Raw genomic sequence first — 19,288 nt, forward strand, 5'->3', positions numbered from 1 at the left:
TGGCTTTGAATAGCCGTTGAGCTATCAAGACACTAATTTATTCCATAGAATTGATACAGTCTTATTGATCTTTAGGTATAGTATTTATATTGACTAGATTGATTCTATCTTCTAAACGGATTATATTTTCATCTTTCAGTTTTATCTAAATTGTGCTCCCTGTACTATAATTGGGTGCTCTGCTTTTAGGCAGTGCCTAAATTTATATATTACTACAACCGTTGTTGGCAATGTTGTGGTATTTGGTCAACAGAGTTTGTTGGATAGCGTCAATGTTTTGTATTATACGAATATATTCACTTTTATGGAACCCTGAAACAACCTTTGGGCTGATGCAATTGGGGCTTTCCAATCATATCCGTGCTACTAATTTTTCGGCCGAATGTCATTTAACTGTAATAATTTTACGAGCGCTGGCTATAATATTAACCAAAATCATGAAGTATTAGTTAACTGTTAACTACATTTATGAAGAGTCTCCGCTGATCCTTAAAAAGAGAGAAGAAGAGAAAGGAAAAACAGAATAGAATGCATCACAAAAACTATATGATTATCAGTCCCTAAATTTTCAAAAATTGCTGAATGTGCGGTGATAATAATACAATTATTTCGAAGAGGATTAAGAAATAATCAGTAATATTTCTGATATAAAGAATAATAATATGATGATAAATTCAATTTTTAGAATTTATTATGAAGAATGAAATTACAAATTTTGTGAACCTTTGTGATATACATGTATTTTATAAATTTTTGAAATAAATATGAGATATTAGTATCTTTATATTCTTGGCATTTGTGTGTGTCAGTACTTGTTTATGCTATTTTTCAAGCAGCTGTCCTTTTTTATCTTGCAATTATTTTTATCAATTTTTTTATCACTGCATATTACAAGTACAAATAAGCAGTTGTTGTTGTAACCATTTAATGGAGCTCTAACTATGTTGTAACATATCAAATATATATAAACAATAAAAACAAATCAATATGATGAAAAAAGCTTCACAAAAAGGATAGAAAGAGAGAGGAGAAAGAGAAAGAGAGAGAGAAATTAAAATAAAGGGAAAAAAACAGAAAAATCGCTTGCGAATGCAAATCATTTTCTCCCATGATGCACCACGATGGACTTTGAAAAAGAGCGCGTCTGAACAAAATGGCGGAGGAGGGTAAGTAGCTACAAGACAGGTTTTTCCCTTTGTTTTTTTCCTGTATCAAAACAAATGACATTTATTTCGGTACTGTGATATGTAAAAAACTTATCAGAGAACGAATTTTCAGTGTAGAATGTTCGCAAAAGCTGTTTTTAAGCTACCATATGCCGAACTTCCTTTATCTGTCTCGTATTTTTCTCCTCGAGAACTTTAGGTATTTGAGCTCAAAAATTTCGCCAAATTAACACTTTTGAGTTCTGTTCTCAAAAACAATGAGAATGATAAGGCCCAATAAACTCACAGTTTAACTTTTTGACTTGGTTTCGTGAGTTTTGATAAAGTTCTGCTTCCCAAAGAGATAAATAAACCACACCAGGTTTGTAACTAAATACTGTATGTTTCGCTACTTCTCACTTCTTCGTAACTTTGAGTGCAATTCTGCGACTAATATCCCACAGGTAAAGTCTTATTATCCGATTTTGAAACGCTGTTCTGTTATGATATACGATTTTGAATCACATAAGTTTATCAATTGAATTTTTCATGCACTAAAGTATACTACATAAATTATAAAATACTGAAAGATTTGATTTTTGGACAGTTGTTGTATATGAGTAAGCTTACATATGAGCGTTATATGTAGTGCATTTTTATCTTAATTCGTTCAAGAATAAGATATATACGGATTATTTCTTTGTAGACTTTATAGAACCAGTTCCCTAAGTAGTTTGCAGTACTTGTGAAAGTAAAAATTGGCATGGATCTGAGGAAATTTTGAGGGTTTCATATATGAGATAGTAGTTACATGTACATTGGGGGGAGGGGGTTGGGGCTGGGGCTTCATAGGGGAGGGGCTTCAGAGGGGAAGGTCATCAGTAAAAATTTAAACTTTTGTTTGTGGAGGGTCAAACCTTTGTATTTTGATGATGCATTTTTTGCTGAGTGAAAGGTAGAGGGCTACAGCCATCTTTTAAAAGTAAAATGCAAATCCCCCAACCCCTCTCCCCCCAATAAAAAATGCACCTTTCCTTGGTAGCATTGACTTATGGCATGTTTATGGTGTGACATCCATTTATAGCACTACAATGACTTCACGATAGTTTCATGGTATTCATCATTGTTGTTATTTAGAAAGAAGAATCGTCAGATCAATTTTTAGAGGAGCTTAAAAAGCACTAAGTACTTGGTTTTATATAAAGTTTTGTGCTAAAGACAATATAATCATAACTATAGTCTATTGTTTACCCTCTGTAAATAAAAATATTTATTATTATTATTTATTATAAAAAAGTTGAAAATCAGGAAGAGAGTGTCTGGAAACCTCTGAGACTCTTCTCTAAACATACTCATGAATACTATGTGATGGCAAACCATTGTTAACGTTAAATTCTTCTGTTAGCTTTGTTGTTGTGTTTTTTAACTGATTCATATACAAATACCTCACACAAATTTCAATTACATTTATTCCATCATACCCAGAAATGGAAAATATCATGTCCAGAAGCTTGGTAAAAATAAGGAAGTTAAACTTTACATTGTCAAACTTACTTTAATCAACTTTCAAATAGTTTGTTTCTCAAAATTCAAATGTGCCAACACTAGCTACCTATGTTTGGTATTGCATTTTCTAGTTATAAAAAACCCTTTTGGGGGGCTTGTTTTATTGCTGTTATTATAACTATGTCATCATGCCATGATTTACTTTTTATTCTGATTTAAATGCACTTTTTATTTACAGAGAGTTCAGCTGAAGCCCTTGTTAGTTTAAAGGGTAAGTCAAAAGAAAAAAATGTAATTTTGGCACAACTTATATATAATGATTTCATTCAAAATATAGGGAGCCACCTGCTAAGTAGTCAGTTGTCTAATACTGTAAATGAGTAACATATATATTGAATGAAGCACAAACAGATTCAAAACAACATCATGATGGTTTATTAATTTATTATATTTCAGGTATTGGCTCTCAGTCCTCGCCATTCAATTCCCCAGCAAAACATGGTGCTATGGTAAGAAACTATCTTGTTGGATAATTTGATAATTGTAATAATAATTCATTTCTGTGGTGCTTGACAATAAATTAAAGAAAAAATACTAATATTAAATTACTAATATCAAACAATGTCCTAAAAAAATCCTAAGAATCTAATTTTAAAATGATATGTACAGGGCATCTGAAAAAGTGTGAGGGTGTGATTTTGCACTATTTCCCGTAAATCCCACCAAATCGCACTATTTATTGTTTTCCGCACTTTTCGACATTTTTTGCACTTTTTACCAGAAAAATACAGAAAAACTTGCAAACCTGTTGACAATGTTATTGCAGCTGTACCTTCTATTTTGAGTTTCATATTGAAAATTATAATTTAAGCTGTTAGTTAACTTTTCAACTTTTCAACTTTTCAGATTCAATTATATGAATGACCTTGAAACCATGACCTTTATGCTTTATTTGACAGACAAGAGCCAAGAAAAGACGTCAGTTAGAAGACAGCCTTGAAGATGATTACCATGAGGAGTTGTTACATGCAGATGACGATGTATGTATTTATACTAAACTTAATCACTTAAATACAGCTATTTCAAAAAGTTTGAAGGTGATTGGCGACAGGTAATAAGCAATAGGAGATAGGTCATTCCAAGGTCCATTAATAGCTGGAATCATTGGTGTTGTACTTATATATATTTTTATTTATTCTTGTCAATAATGCAGACACAGACACATGCATGAAGAGTGACAAAATGCTTTGTTCGGTGACACTAGAGAAAAACATTTGAGCATGCGTGCATTTGAGCATGTTTTCTAAAAATTTAGAAGAGTTTGAGTGAGAAAATAAATGTTTGTTTTCTCTGAGTATGCAAAAATGTTTGCTAGAAGTATACTTTTGTGAGACCAAGATGCTGTATTAACAAACAATATGAAAGAATTCAAGCATGGACACTAAGTTTTGGTATTTTGTGAAGTATAATTTATTTCTCAAACATGTTTGAAAGTCAAATTTCAGTATGCCTTATTAACTGTTTACCCATAACACAGTTAGCTTCAATGGTTCAACCTTTTTAATCCAGCAACATTTTTTTAGTTTGGTGCATACCATCTTTAATGATGAAAATGTCGATATTTTTCTAAGCATTTTTGCCTTTCTGTTTTAGGAATTTTCAACCCTTTCTAACACTAGACCAAGGTAATTCATATACGGTACATGACTTATTGTTCTCTTATCAAGTATAAGATATTTTTCTATGGCTGTATATCTAAATCTTTTTTTCTTGAAGTTTTTATTGATCATTGCATTTCAATTTACTTATTCATTAGATTTGCAAGGTCTCCTACTCAGGTAAGCAGCATTCATTACATAAAATAGTTGCGTAACGTCAAGAGTGTGTGGCCACCCAATGAGCTTTTATCATTTAATTGCAAAGGTCAAAGGATAGAAGAATAATTAGAAAGCTGGAAAGAGCTTGTTAAAACTAATAAACTGCACGGAGTTTGAAGGAAGTGATTTAAATATCATTATACATTTTTGCTCATTAGCAACATCATTTGCACTATTATTATTGCAAGGATCATTAACTGGTCAATTGAAGAGTTTATTTGGGTGGCTGAAGACTTGTACATTGTTGTATTGGGCTTTCTCCAATTGAGGATATTCAATGGTCTAATGTTTTGGATAAAATGTTGAAGTTCTAGAATGAACAAGATATAACATACCAATATACTCTGTCTACTCAGTATACAATATGCAATCATTTCATTAGTTCCACGTTGATCAGTGAATTGGATCTGGATCTTTTCATTTCAGCTTGGAGCAAATGGTGGTGAAATCAAAAAAGATGCCAAGGTTTGTATGTAAATTAAAACTCTTATATTCCAAAATATATTATGTAGCTAAGATAGTACTCACACTATGATTGGGTGAGAACTGTGCTTCATTACTGAACAGAGCACTGTACCTGATGCATCTTCGTGTGCAGCAAACTCATTTATATCACTGAGAATTAAAATAGATTTTTTTCATTCAATATGATAAATTGAACAAAGCAGCTTTTTTCTGTGTCATTTTCAGTTATAAAGCACTTACTAGGAAGTGTTGGAAGCACTCAAAAAACTTGTTTCTTCACACTTCTTGAAATTGTGATTATGTTACGTCAAGAGAAAATGAACAAGGCAAAGGAATTATCTCTGATATTCATGCTTGTAATCATCATAGGCACTGTTTGATGAGCACTATTTCTAGAATCACATTTTTCCATCATTTGTTTTCTGTATGCATATACTGAGTGAGCTAGACTACGCTGTTTGCTCACATTTTTTTCAAAAAATGCAAGAAAACATAAAGCAAACAGGGTAAAGCAAGGGTAGTATGTGCTTGCAGAAAAACAAACAATTAAATGACTGATTCTAAAAATAGCATCAAAGATTCTAAAAATAGCATCAAAGGGTGCTCATAAGATGGGGTGCGGGGATTCCTTCTCTTAGTTAATTTTCTCATGTTTACGTCACTTCCTGCATGCTTTGAGCATTAAAAAAGCTGATGCTTGCAGTTATTTGCTTGAAATTACTAGTATTCACTTTAATTCATTCTGTTTGTATTTTGATGGGGCTGTATGTAACCTTATGAAGTTGAAATCTTTTACTTGTTATTGTTTTTAATCTGTGTTACATCCCTTTATATTCTTCTCACAGCTTGCATTTTCCAAGCTTCAAAACCTCCTTAAACTTCCAAAAGCTGCAAAATGGTGTTACTTTGAATGGTTCTATTCCAGTATTGACAGGTATTAAATTGTTCCTATAACACTCTAGAAACTTCCAGTAATCCAATGTTACTATGTTCCACCAGGCAATCAGCTGCATGATTGTTTTACACCAGTCCACTTTCCACTTTACTGTGTATCACGCCAGCAGAACTGAATTCAAGTACTTTGATGGGGGGGGGGGGGGGGGGGGGGGACAACAAAAAACACATAAACAACACAGCTCTGGGAGGGAGGTGGGGAGGGGGAGAACTGATTCAATAGGAAATATATTATACCCCCATTGCAAGTCCGCCTCCACGTACTCTAAAAAGTCTATTATTCTGTATATGTATAGGGTTCTTTTTGAGGGTGACAATGACTTCTGTGTCTGTCTGAAAGAGTCTTTCCCAAGTCTTAAGGTAAGATTTACTCTGAGATAATCCTGTGTGAAACCACAGAAAGACCAAATCAATTAACAAATAAAATACATTTACTGTGTTTGCATAGGCTAATACAAACCAAGATGTGGTTGTGAGAATTCTAGAGCAGATCAGTGCAAACACGAGCCACAGGCTCGTGTTTGCACCTGCTTGAGGTCAAAGATTGGAAAGTTAGCCATATTCTTCTAATTTTACTGGAGTTATGACTACAGCTTGTCAGTTGTGTACAAGTACAACTTCCAAACAAAACTCAAATTTTCCACCGGTGTTGACGCGCATCACAACTGTGTTTGCACAGGGAAATGCAAACATGGCCCTCGGGCAATCACAGCACACGTACTATCTGGATTATTTTATAACATCTTGTGTGGCCTGTTTTGTTTTTTGTGCTCCTTAATATTTCACTGGTTGCCATATTATTTAGGTTAAGAATATGACAAGAATAGAATGGAGAGAAATAAGGAGACTAATGGGAAAGCCAAGAAGGTATTTTAAAATCATTATCATTAGACATGATCACATCAGCTATGCTGCAGTTTGTATTTTTAGTACATCATGTATAAATTAATGCTGTTTTTATCATCATCATCATCATCATCATGTATCAACATCATCATCAAATGATATAGATTGTTTTCACTCAGTCTCTAGATAACTGACAATAAAGATGGCAGCCACATTTATATGGCAGCTGTGTTATCATGTGAAAATATGTGTTATGTGATTGATGAATGAATAGTCATTACCAAGATAATAGTAGTGTCATACAGGGATGATTTATTTACTTACATATATTTACTCTCAATATATATTTCTGTATTTTGGTTTAGATGTTCTCCAGCATTCTTTCAAGAAGAGATACAATCTCTTCAAGAAAGGCGCAAAAAGATTAGATTACTACAGCAGAAAAAGGTATGCCATTAATACATGGAGGGATGGGATGGGGTGGTTCATAGTACTAGTCAACTTAGCATTATCCTCTTAACTGTAGGTTACAGAGCTCAGTAAGTTCAAGGATCTTCCAGAAGAAGTACCACTCCCATTTGTCATTGGAACCAAAGTCACTGGTATTAACATTAAACCTTGTTCAATAGATCTTGTGTTGTGTTGCAATGTTTAACTATTACGTACCTTGTGTCTTTGTCTTGAAAAATTATAAGAGTGCCCAGTTCGTTCTCAAATGGTATGCATCAGTTCTATAGAACTGGTTAACCAAGGTCTCAAAACTAATGAGAACTGACTCGTACCATTTGAGAATTCGCCACTCAGACTAGTCGGTTCAACTTAATGGAAAGCACCCAAGACAAAATTTGGTCTGAAATGGATTGTGTTACAACCAATAAGGTTTATTGCTGTATAAAGATTTTCTGATTAATTTTGTTTGGTTCTCCCACCAAATATTTCATTGTAATCTAATTCATGGTTTTAACTCCCTTTATAGTTACAGCTGACACTAAGACACACAAGCTCACAAATTTACCTATAAAGATACCTCAGAATCTGAATCCAATTGTGGAAAATTGGTTTTCATTTGTTTACATTTTTTACCTATAACATGAAAATACAAATCTTTCTATTATTCTTGTAGTAATCTTGAAAAGGGAAAAAGTAGTTGTTTTGAAGGACAAGATTTTGTTAATTCTATTGGGAAAACTGCACCTACAATGATTGTTATCCTGTGAGCCTGACATATGTTCACAGCACTTGTCATAAAATCTCAAGTTATTTCTGATCAATTACTTTTAAGTTACTACTTGATGTACATGCATTTAACCCTTGAAATACAAAATGTTAGTCAACGTGTAATAGTCTAATAGACACAAAAGAAAACAATGGAATTAGGGTCTACTAAAGTGTATTAGTCTAATATCTATTGCACAGGTTTAATGACTTCACTCTAAGACTACATTAAATGGCACTATTGCATAACAGATTTAAGGTTAATTATATTTTAAGTTTGGGTTATGGTTAGGGCTTGGATTAGGCTTTCAGGATGTTATAATCAATTATCAATAATAATTAATGATTCAATTGTGCCATTTCATATAGTCTTACATGAAGTGATAACCTATTTTTGTTGTTATATTTACCACTTATTCAATCCATTACTTATTTTCTTCCAGCTCGGCTGAGATCTCCACAAGATGGCCTATTTACTGGTCAAATAGATGCAGTTGACACTCAAAACTGTTCATACCGTGTCACATTTGATAGACCTGGTAAGGGAACATACTACTACTTGTTTCAATCCTCTTCTCTTTTCTTTTACTAATGCCCTGTAAGCCTCTGGCATGTGCCTCATCATCATTGTACCATGCTATGGTCCTTATATTGTTGAATAAATTAATGAAATAATAATGTAAAATGTCATAGTATTTAAAATGAAGTTAATGGAATATGAAAAAATGGAATATAGCATTGCCAGAAAAAATTGAAAGTTATATTCTGATATGTAAAAAAGTACAAACAAATCCAGGAGCTGTAATTGATGGAAAGAATGAAAGCCCTTAATCTTAGTGTTTATATTATATGTAGCATTAGTATTAAATTTGTAATTTTGTTTGAAAGTATAATTTAAAAAAAGTAGAATAAAAAATAAATAATGAATAAAATAAAATAAATAATGTAATAATAATAATAATATAAAAAATAAAAAAGTTATGTAATAATTTATATGTGGCCATATCCCTTACCTCTCATCTGCTTGTAATTTGTTTATATTTTTCATTTTTTTGTTTATGATTTGATGTGAGGTAAAAGCTAAATAAAATAAAAATAACATAACATAAAACAGCAATTAACAGCATAATATATTATTTTAAATAATATATTCAATTTTACAAAGTCATGTACAGCAGCCTGTTTGTGGAAAACAGGCAAATAATGTATTTATCAAGATAAACTATTAAATGCAAGGATTATATATTGTATGTAAAGTTACGTGATCATTATATCCTTTTCAGGACTGGGAACACATTCTATACCAGACACGGAAGTACTAGTAAGTACTAGCACTAGTAATCACTGTTGAATTTTTGTATTACATTATGATAGAGAATAATACATGGGATGGAGCATATGAGATATGGAATTTATGTTGACATTGATCTCTGACAAGCGAGCGCTGCAAATGAGTGAGAGATTTTGATCACGAGAAGATAAGTTTGAATTTATTCCAACTGCTAAGCATCCATGGATCCATGGTTCCTTTATTATGCACATAAAATTAATTAAGTGTGTTTAAATATGATATTTCTTGGTAAACCCTGTTGGGTAGTGTCTATGATAAATTATGTTATTTCTTATTTTGTTAGTATTCTATTATTAATACATAAATTGGTCTTGCTTTTTCATCATTTAGAGTGAAGAGACATTAGAAACAATGCCACTGTCATCATTCTTACTGAAGGAAAGACCAAGAACGGCAGGCTTCCCTCCTACATACACCCCACCCAGGTACATGTTGCTTAGGTTCAAAAATTGTTGTGCTAGCTCATCCAATACATTGAGAGAGGGCCATTATAAGCTACAAACAGGTTTAATATTGGAGCAAGTTCACTGGCCATGTTAAACCTTGAAACTTTTAGTTGAAACTTGTTTGTGATATAAGTTTAATCAGTGTGTTAGGCCAAACAAAAAATAAAAAAATAAGTGTGTTTCCTGCTGAGCAACAAACCCTAATTTTCTTGTCGATTTTTGCCTACCCTAATATTTTTTTCATTCCCAAATGCACCACAGGGTTCCCAGTAAGCTCATTTTTACTATTGTATCAGTAAAATAAATCCAACCTACCGACCCCAATTATTTTTCTCATGCAACAGGAAACACACTTATTATTTTGTTTGGCCTCACACATGGCTCAGTTTCGTTCAGAAACTTGTTCGTGACACAATATTTGGTTGCATGAGTAGAAAGTTTTCTGCAGAAGTTTTTGTTTTTGCCATTTAACTAACTGTTTGACTGTTTAATTTGATTTGTAGTGGTCTCAGTCTACAAGGCAGTCCCAGCATGGTAAGGGGTAGATACAGTGCCATTGATTCATTTGTTTACATTCAACTACTTGTTTTTTTTAATGATATATAATTTCTTTTCTACAGATTAATGATCCACTTTTAGGGGCCTCTCCTGCAAGGTAATCCATATATAAATTATTTTTAAAACTATTGTAGTGCTGATTGCAAGGAGTAGGGTGGCATGGGTGGTGTACGCTGCTAATGTGTTGTCTTTCCCCGCTTGAGTCCAACAGGTTGGGTTGCTGGTTTGAGCCCTGCAGTTGCCATATTTGAATTGAGTTTGTTTGGTGTGCTGTTCTCTCCCTTGACATGAGGGTTTTTCTCCCATTTCTCTGGTTTTCCTCCCTCCTTCCAAATCAACATATGAGTCAAGAGTTGTGTTGATAGAATATTGAATGTAGTATAGGAGTGTGTATGGAGGATACACAGCCTCACAAGCTTCTAGCTTTAAAGCCTACCATGTATAAATGAAAAAAGATTTATCTATTTTATATTCAAAATATTTTCTTGTGACTTCAGTTGTTTTTAATTATAGTGTATAAATTTATTAGTAATATGTATTAATAATTTGCAAATTCAACATGTTTTCAAATTTCTGAATTTAAGTTATCCACTCCATGGGGCCCACTATCTGGTGAATATATACCATCCCTGACAGCATTGCCGTCTATAGAGCAACCAACTGTACCATACTGTAGTTTCATATTGGTTTGTTAAAGATAACACTTATTATTTTTAGGTTGAAACTGCAAGAAGCTTTGAACCAGCAAGGACAAGGTGAATAACAAATTAAAGTGTTAGTAAATAATGACTTAACTCAGACCATTTTTAACACATTTATCCATTCCTCTTCACAGGAGGGACACTTGGGGGTTTCCCAATTCGATTCTTAATTCTTGTGGTAAGTTAGATGATGCATTGTCAATATAGTCTGTTGTTTGGCTGTTGGATGTATGGCTGTTTTTAAGAAGAGCTATTGTAATATTGGTTTTTAAATCAAAACTAAAGTGTATACTAGCATGACATGCAGAAGAACCTGCGCAAAAGCATGACAACATTTACAGTAATGTCTTTGGAATGCTAACTTCTATACTTCTATACTATAATTTCAAGATACACTAGCTTTTTGCCTGCAAATAAGCTTACACTCCTTTCCTAGTCAAACCAGCCAGAAAGTGTGTCAAAGTGTGTCGGTTTAACATACAAAAGCCTGTGCTTAAAAGCATGCAAAGAGACATTATTGCCTGTCATACTTTTGTACATCGTGCTGTAATGCAATTAGAACAAATTTTTGTAAGAAGTTTTTTTTTTTCATGTGGCACCATCATATCCTTCTTGCCCTCCTTATAGTTTTTCCATTTTCTTCTCATTTTCCAACTGACTTTCTCTCATTTTTTCCCTTTTCATTATTGCCTTTTATATGTTGTAAAATAAGAAAATAATTCTTTTCATTCTATTGCCCTTCATTTTGTCCTGTCTTTAATCAAGGAATACAATATGGAAAAAACCTTCATGTTTAATTTTATTCCAGACACGTCTGTCCAAAATTCTTCTTGTTAAAAAAGAATGCATTGAAAAGTTAAAGGAAATGAATACTCAAGCAGAAAAAATGGTAAGAATGCAGACTGTTATTATTACTAACATGTATATCAACTCTGTCTTGCCAGGATCTTATAATAGTAATTATTACTCAAGTTAACTAAATCATTCTTTAAAATATCATGAGTGCAAAATCAAATTATGCACCCAAATAATGAATAAGTAGTTTACAACATTCATATCTGTGTTGCATTAGATCAACAATAACTTGCAAAGATAGATTTGCAATAACTTCCCTTTAAATTTTACTTTCCATAGAAATCATACCAAGAACCAATCGATAAAGACTTTCAAAGAAGATATGCATGTGTAGTGCTGGAGCTGGAAAGGCTCAATAAGGTGTGAATTAACTGGACAGCCAGTTTGTTTTGTCAATTTATGATCATTCTAAGTGGTATAGCTTGAAATACTTACACTAAGAACGACATGAGTGCATTTGAGTAAGTGTTACACACAGTCATTTGTTAATGTAGATTTGAAAAATAGAGTAAAATTCTCTCAAATTCACAAATATCTCATAGAAAAATCAAGGCATATATTGGAGGCTTTAGTCAATATCATTGAAGGGTTCTTGAGAGAATCCCAAATTCGTCAATCTCCATACATTTACTGTAATCACATAGGGTTTCGTTACTTATGGTACTTAAAGATCCATTGCCACTTACTGTGACGCATCACAATTTGTTTACATTTTGAATCGTGTCTCCACTGAAAAAACAATTCTAACCTTTTGAATAAACTCTTAAATATTCCCTAAAGCCGTAAAAGAATGTAAAAGAATCATTTTTGTGCCTTAGTGCTATGTCGGAAAAGGATTTAATATGACGTTATTATTCAATATGTGAATCTTTGAATTTCATGGACCATGAAATTCATCTGTGACCGTGGTGCATCACAGTAAGTGGCAATGGGTCTTTAAGTTACGTTTGTCACTGAACTAAACCTTATACATATATTCGATTGCTTTCAGGATCTTAACTACTATTTAAATGATGTACAGGATTACTGTCAAGACGTGAGTGGGTGTTACTGGACCTAAATACATGCTGTAAAAATAGTGCTTTAACATTAACCCTGCTTACACCTGATCATGGTCCTCGTGCACTAGACCAAACCCTGTTACTTTCTCTAATGTTGGGTATTGTTTACAGCTTACACCTGATCATGGTCCTCGTGCACTAGGCCAAACCCTGTTACTTTCTCTAATGTTGGGTATTGTTTACAGCTTACACCTGATCATGGTCCTCGTGCACTAGGCCAAACCCTGTTACTTTCTCTAATGTTGGGTATTGTTTACAGCTTACACCTGATCATGGTCCTCGTGCACTAGCCCAAACCCTGTTACTTTCTCTAATGTTGGGTATTGTTTACAGCTTACACCTGATCATGGTCTTCGTGCATTAGACCAAACTCTGTTACTTTCTCTAATGTTGGGTATTGTTTACAGCTTGCACCTGATCATGGTCCTCGTGCACTAGACCAAACCCTGTTACTTTCTCTAATGTTGGGTATTGTTTACAGCTTACACCTGATCATGGTCCTCGTGCACTAGACCAAACCCTGTTACTTTCTCTAATGTTGGGTATTGTTTACAGCTTGCACCTGATCATGGTCTTCATGCACTAGACCAAACCCTGTTACTTTCTCTAATGTTGGGTATTGTTTACAGCTTGCACCTGATCATGGTCCTCGTGCACTAGACCAAACCCTGTTACTTTCTCTAATGTTGGGTATTGTTTACAGCTTGCACCTGATCATGGTCTTCGTGCACTAGACCAAACCATCAGTGTCAGGAGAAAGTGTGACAAAGAAGCAATAGAAATGATTCAAGAACAAAATGCTAAACTAGGAGGGTAAGAAAAAAGGTTTTCTCTTTAGTTTGGTTAGATGTGTTAAGTATTGATGAAAATTGGGGTATTCTAAAAGAAGAAAAGTCCTTTTACAAGAGAAAAAATGAAGGACCTTTGTGAATGTACGGGAAGGGGAAAATGGTAGTGATCTAGCCTGTGAAATGCTTGATGTAGCTCAGAATGGATTGATCAAAGGGGTCATGAAACTGATGAGCATACTACTTATTCTTTTTCAGTCTAGCCGTAAAGAAGCAATCAACATTAGATATTGTCACCAAGTTAACATCAATACTTCTACAAATAAAGGTACAGAGTCTTGCTAGGTTCCAGGGGTTTTATGATTCCTCTGGGGGAGGGGGGGGGGGGAGGGGCTCAAATAACTATGAGGTTAGACAAAGGTACAAAGTCTTACTATGTTACAGGGGTTTTATGATTCCTCTGGGGGAGGGGGGAGGGGCTCGAATGACTGTGGTGTTAGACAAAGGTACAAAGTCTTGCTAGGTTCCAGGGGTTTTATGATTCCTCTGGGGGAGGGGGGGAGGGGCTCAAATAACTGTGGTGTTAGACAATGGTACAAAGTCTTGCTAGGTTCCAGGGGTTTTATGATTCCTCTGGGGGAGGGGGGGAGGGGCTCTAATAACTGTGGTGTTAGACAAAGGTACAAAGTCTTACTAGGTTCCAGGGGTTTTATGATTCCTCTGAGGGAGGGGGGGGGGGGGGGGGGGGGGGGAGGGGCTCAAATAACTGTGGTGTTAGACAAAGGTACAAAGTCTTGCCATATTACAGGGATGTGTATCCCATTTTTCATTCATTTATTCGTTTTCTTTCTCATCTTTCAATTGTAGTCACTAGCAGAGAACGAACTGAATACGTTCGAGTTCAAGTCATTATCAGATGCGGTAGAGGAAATTAAAACTACAATAGACCCAAGTAATGAAAGGTAAGGGGTATACTTTCTGGTCTCATCGTAGTGCACCTGACCTATACTAGAAATCTCCTGATACTCTGGGAGATCAATACATCTTATTTGTCGTAGTGCAATAGTTTTTCCATTACTGACAACGTGTCATTCCCTAGAGTATAAGATACTTTGTTTGAGTTGTATCCATATTCATGTATCTTTTCATGCGCAAACATTAAACAAAGAAATGATACTCTAGAGAATGACACCTGGTCTGAGAATAAGATTCTTTGTTTAAGTTGTATCCATTTCTCATGCGCAAACATTAACAAAGAAATGATACTCTAGGGGATGTCACGTTGTCTGAAATGGGAAAACTTCCAGCTGAGTTGACCTTTAAAACAAACTCAAGGTCAATCAATCAGAATTGAGGATTCGACTTGGTATTTTGATTGGCATTTCCCATGATTTTGCCTAGAGAATCCAATAAATACTAATTTTTTATTCTTTAAATTGGTCGTAAACGCCATAGTCAAACTCATGGCCGTATCGACCATTTTTGATCTTAGACTTGTTTATACAGGATTAGCCTCGAAACAGTGTCTAAATATTCACAAATACCGAACGGTTAAGTAAAGAATGCACAACTTCAACAATACAAACACTGTGAAATTCCACGGACCTTCACTGGAATAAATAGTTATTCAAAATAACTACCATACGAAAATGAGGCTTACCCTATACAACAGAGAATTCAAAACTGGAGAATTCCATTTGAACCAGTCTTTGTTCGGAAAATGCTAACCAAAAATAGCTGACCCATAATTCCTTTCGGGGAATTCAGCTGGATTGCACCATAATGATAATAATAATAATAATAACAATAATAATAGTAATAATAATTTAGTTTTAGTGCATTCCCATTATCTTGCACTTATTAATAAAATATACACATCAAATATACAGAATGAAAGAAAAGTAATGCAAAATGTCTCAAAGTCCTTAGAATCCCATCTACATAAATATACACATCAAATATACAGAATGAAAGAAAAGTATTGCAAAATGTCTCAAAGTCCTAGCTTTGAATCCCATTTACATAAATATACAATATTCATAAGAAAAATAAGACAGTCGAAGCATTCAGACTCTTTCTCACATCTCTCTTGTAATGTTTACAAAAACAATTAGCAATCTTTGTAGATTTCATATATTTATTGTATATTAATTTTGGTTATTTATTCATTTTTTCCAGCTGTTTTCAGAATCATGTGGAAATCCACGTAGCACATATTCAATCTGGTTTAAGTCAAATGGGCAATTTACACGCTTTTTCTTCTTAATCCTTACGCCAAGTTGGTCAAAAACAATTCACTTATCATCTAATGCTCCTTCAGCCTTCGTTTTACTGTGGCTGGCCTAGTGTTATCAAGAATTCTACTGTTATCAAGCTATATACTATTGATACAAGATAAGATGGAATCATAGCAAGGGCAGATATAGGGATTTCAGTAAGTGCTTTAATTCAGAAACACAAGTCTTGGGAGCTAATTACGCACAATTCTCCACGGGTCACACCCTGGGCCTAACGGGTTGTTTAAGGGTTCGATCTGTGAGTTAGATATGCCCTGACTTAGATCAGCCCAGAGGTTGTTTAAGGGTTCGATCTGTGAGTTAGCCATGCCCTGACTTAGATCAGCCCAGAGGTTGTTTAAGAATTCGATCTGCGAGTTAGCCATGCCCTGACTTAGATCAGACCAGAGGTTGTTTCAGGGTTCGATCTGTGAGTAAGCCGGGCCCTGACTTAGATCAGCGGCCAGACGTTGTTTCAGGGTTTAGATAGCCATCCCCATAACTTTGATTGACAAAATATTTTAGGACCATTAGGTTGCAAGGCTTGTAAGGCGTGCGTAAGGACAACCCATGAACTGTTCATCCCTAGATCCGCCAACGCATAGTTTGTAAATAGATATCTATTACGTTTATATGGCGCTCAATCCCCGCCAAAATTGATGGTATGTATTTGAAGTTCATCACATGAATTTTGCATTCGAGTAAGTTTTTTTGTTACCATCTCGTATTTCATATGCTTCATCAAGGGTTCAACATACGTGTTTAATATTTGTCGTTCAAGTTTTACATTCTTGATTGTCGCTGATTCATTCTAAACTCCACGCCACGTATTTGTCCTTCGAGTTTCACATTACAAACTCGACGACTTTTATTTTCAACTCAACTTCACGCTCCGGTGAGCTCGGTTGACCTTGGAACGCCATAAAAAACAATAGCTTTGTTGGCTTTAGTTGACAAAATAGTCAATGTTTGTTGCAGTAGTGAATGGAAAAAAAGTCATAAAGTATTCCTTAGCAATGACACCTTTGAACTATCGTTTTTTTATCAAAATATAACAAAGTGCAAAATTCATGTGATGAATTCAAATACAAACCATCAATTTTGGCGAGGATGGAACGCCACACGTTTAACACAACTGTACTGCCTCTAAATAGGCGTGTCGCATTCCTCGGTAGATCTAGATAACGGTGATTTTGTTCGACCAATCGGAACTAAATCTAAGACGTTAACTAATCTAGATTCGTACTTGTGCGCGGGTTTTTGGGCTAAGTATAGTTTATTATATTTGTATATGTTATATTTTACTCGTAATCTTTCATAGAAATACCACGTGCGATTGGTGTGGTGTGCAAGCTATTCACCACACTACGTTAGAGTAGTTTTCGTATGCCTGTAGAAAGTTCGGTGACGTCTGCGTGCCTTATACCGTGACCGCGACCGTGATGTTTTCTAGAATTTTGATTGGCTGATTTCTGTGATTAGTTTGGCGTATTCATCTCGCTCGATGTGATTGGTCTTGCGTATACCTTTGCCGTGTCGTGACAGTGTTTGTGCTGCAAGCTTTTCACAGTCGTACGAATAATGCTCTATTACGTATTCTATCTGGCTGAAACCTTGAGCACTCTTGACTCTAGACCCAGTCGTCTTTACTGCAGGTTCTCCAGTAAGGAAGGGATTTGGTTGCCCATGCGCAGGGAAAATAACAAGAACCATTGTCAAGTTATTATTAGCCATTTTTAGAATCCGTGAAGGACTGGGATCGACCAAGTTAACGGTGATCGCAGACCTTAAACCATTCACAAGCAGTTAGGACATAAATTTTTAGTGGGCCTGAAATTTAAACTTTTTATTGGATCTTACATACATGCTTTAGTATGTTTTCCTAGTAGGCAGGCTTTTCAGAAACATCTTTCGAAACCAAAGTTTCGACCCAGTTTTTTGCTGAGTCTTGGAAATGCTCATAAGTCTATAGGGTAATAGAGAAGGTCCTCTAAAAAGGCACTTGATTGTGGAAATGTTCTAATTTCTAAATGCTCCTGTTTCGGGTTCTCTTTTGCTCGGGGTTATCCTCGATTTTGTGCAGAATATTCATGTGTTGCAGTCAAGGTCGGTGAAATTTCTAAGGGTTTGTATCGTTGCAGTTGTGCATTCTTTACTTTACCTTTGGTATTTGTGAACATTCTGACGCTGGAATGAGGCTAACCCTGAGTACATGACACTGTAATCAAGGAACACAGCGGCCCTGGTGAATGGGGGATGGTACTTCTATGATTTCATAAAAGGGCTAGAATGCTCGTCGGAAATTTTGAAAATGACCCCCTAAAAGGTACCTGGGTGTTATGCGGGCTGGCGTGGTGACTAAAGATATCCCTTTACCCCTAAAATCTACCAATTATCTAAGTGACAGAAGTTAAGTAATAAACCAAAAATAAATATCCTGAATTACAACTCCCATCCTGGCTTTCCTTTATAGAATCTTGGGTCTGACAGACAAACACATATCTCATAAGCTGACAAACATCCTAAGAAGGCTTTCTTTCTAGCTCTTTCTGGTGGTCATTTTAACTTTGTGCCACCCTAAGAGGTACGATGAGCACCTCCGCCCTTTTACAATCTGAGTACTTCCTTCCGCCCTTGGTACAGCGATATTGCACGGTGAATTTCTGCATGCACTTGAAATTAACATTGTCTAAAGTCAAACAGTATAGATATAAAAGTCAAGGGGTCATCTATCTCTATATCTATCTCTGCCAACTAACTATTGTCGTAGAGTGATTTTCCTCAGACCATGAAACAGTTTCTAGTAGTCAGTGTATGATATCTAGTCAAATAGACACAAAAGAAAACAATGAAAATAACATCTAGTGACCTAAGCCTTTTCAAGAGCTGTCTGCTGAGTGATCTTGTCACTGGTCAGATCCAACAAAACTCATTAACTACACTATATATAACTGATACTGAGTGCTAGCTTTGTTCAGAAGGTGTGCAACCAAGTTACCGACACTGAATAACTTATTCTGTACCATATGAAAATAAAACTTTTACCAGTGATATCTAACACGACTAAAATTTCTTATTCTGTTCAAGACTTACGCAATCTAATATCTGAATTAGGAAACGTGAGTTACTCAACGCGCCCATTATTTTCGTGCGTATTACTGCCTTTTAGTACGTCACGACCGGCTGTGTGTGCAGGGGACAATCCTGGGCAGTATAGCCTACGTGCACGAAAAGTCACAGGATG

At 35.0% G+C, this 19,288-nt stretch overlaps 1 protein-coding gene across 3 annotated transcripts; it reads left to right on the plus strand.

The window, feature by feature from the left end:
* The first annotated feature begins 1,136 nt into the window (after positions 1-1,136).
* On the plus strand, positions 1,137-18,498 carry LOC116305693 (protein lin-9 homolog). Of its 3 annotated transcripts, XM_089026567.1 has the most exons (26): positions 1,137-1,166; positions 2,890-2,922; positions 3,108-3,160; positions 3,611-3,691; positions 4,305-4,336; positions 4,468-4,489; positions 4,955-4,993; positions 5,839-5,927; positions 6,244-6,307; positions 6,753-6,814; positions 7,159-7,240; positions 7,320-7,395; positions 8,452-8,547; positions 9,292-9,329; positions 9,690-9,784; positions 10,309-10,339; positions 10,426-10,460; positions 11,081-11,118; positions 11,199-11,242; positions 11,873-11,953; positions 12,199-12,279; positions 12,911-12,955; positions 13,684-13,793; positions 14,027-14,096; positions 14,636-14,730; positions 15,947-18,498. In XM_089026567.1, exons 1-26 carry the CDS (start codon positions 1,154-1,156, stop codon positions 16,032-16,034), a joined length of 1,593 nt encoding a protein of 530 aa, XP_088882693.1. In that variant the 5' UTR covers positions 1,137-1,153; the 3' UTR covers positions 16,035-18,498. The 3 variants fall into 3 exon arrangements, with proteins under 3 accessions (XP_088882693.1, XP_088882695.1, XP_088882694.1); XM_089026569.1 differs by lacking the exons at positions 13,684-13,793; positions 14,027-14,096; positions 14,636-14,730; positions 15,947-18,498 and adding an exon at positions 13,536-13,665; XM_089026568.1 differs by lacking the exons at positions 13,684-13,793; positions 14,027-14,096; positions 14,636-14,730; positions 15,947-18,498 and adding an exon at positions 13,388-13,517.
* The last annotated feature ends 790 nt before the right edge of the window (positions 18,499-19,288 follow it).

The sequence above is a fragment of the Actinia tenebrosa genome, unplaced genomic scaffold, assembly GCF_029948245.1.
Source record: "Actinia tenebrosa isolate PJP-AT-01 unplaced genomic scaffold, QUT_ActTen_1.0 PGA_scaffold10__47_contigs__length_13832649, whole genome shotgun sequence".
NCBI classification, from domain to species: domain Eukaryota; kingdom Metazoa; phylum Cnidaria; class Anthozoa; order Actiniaria; family Actiniidae; genus Actinia; species Actinia tenebrosa.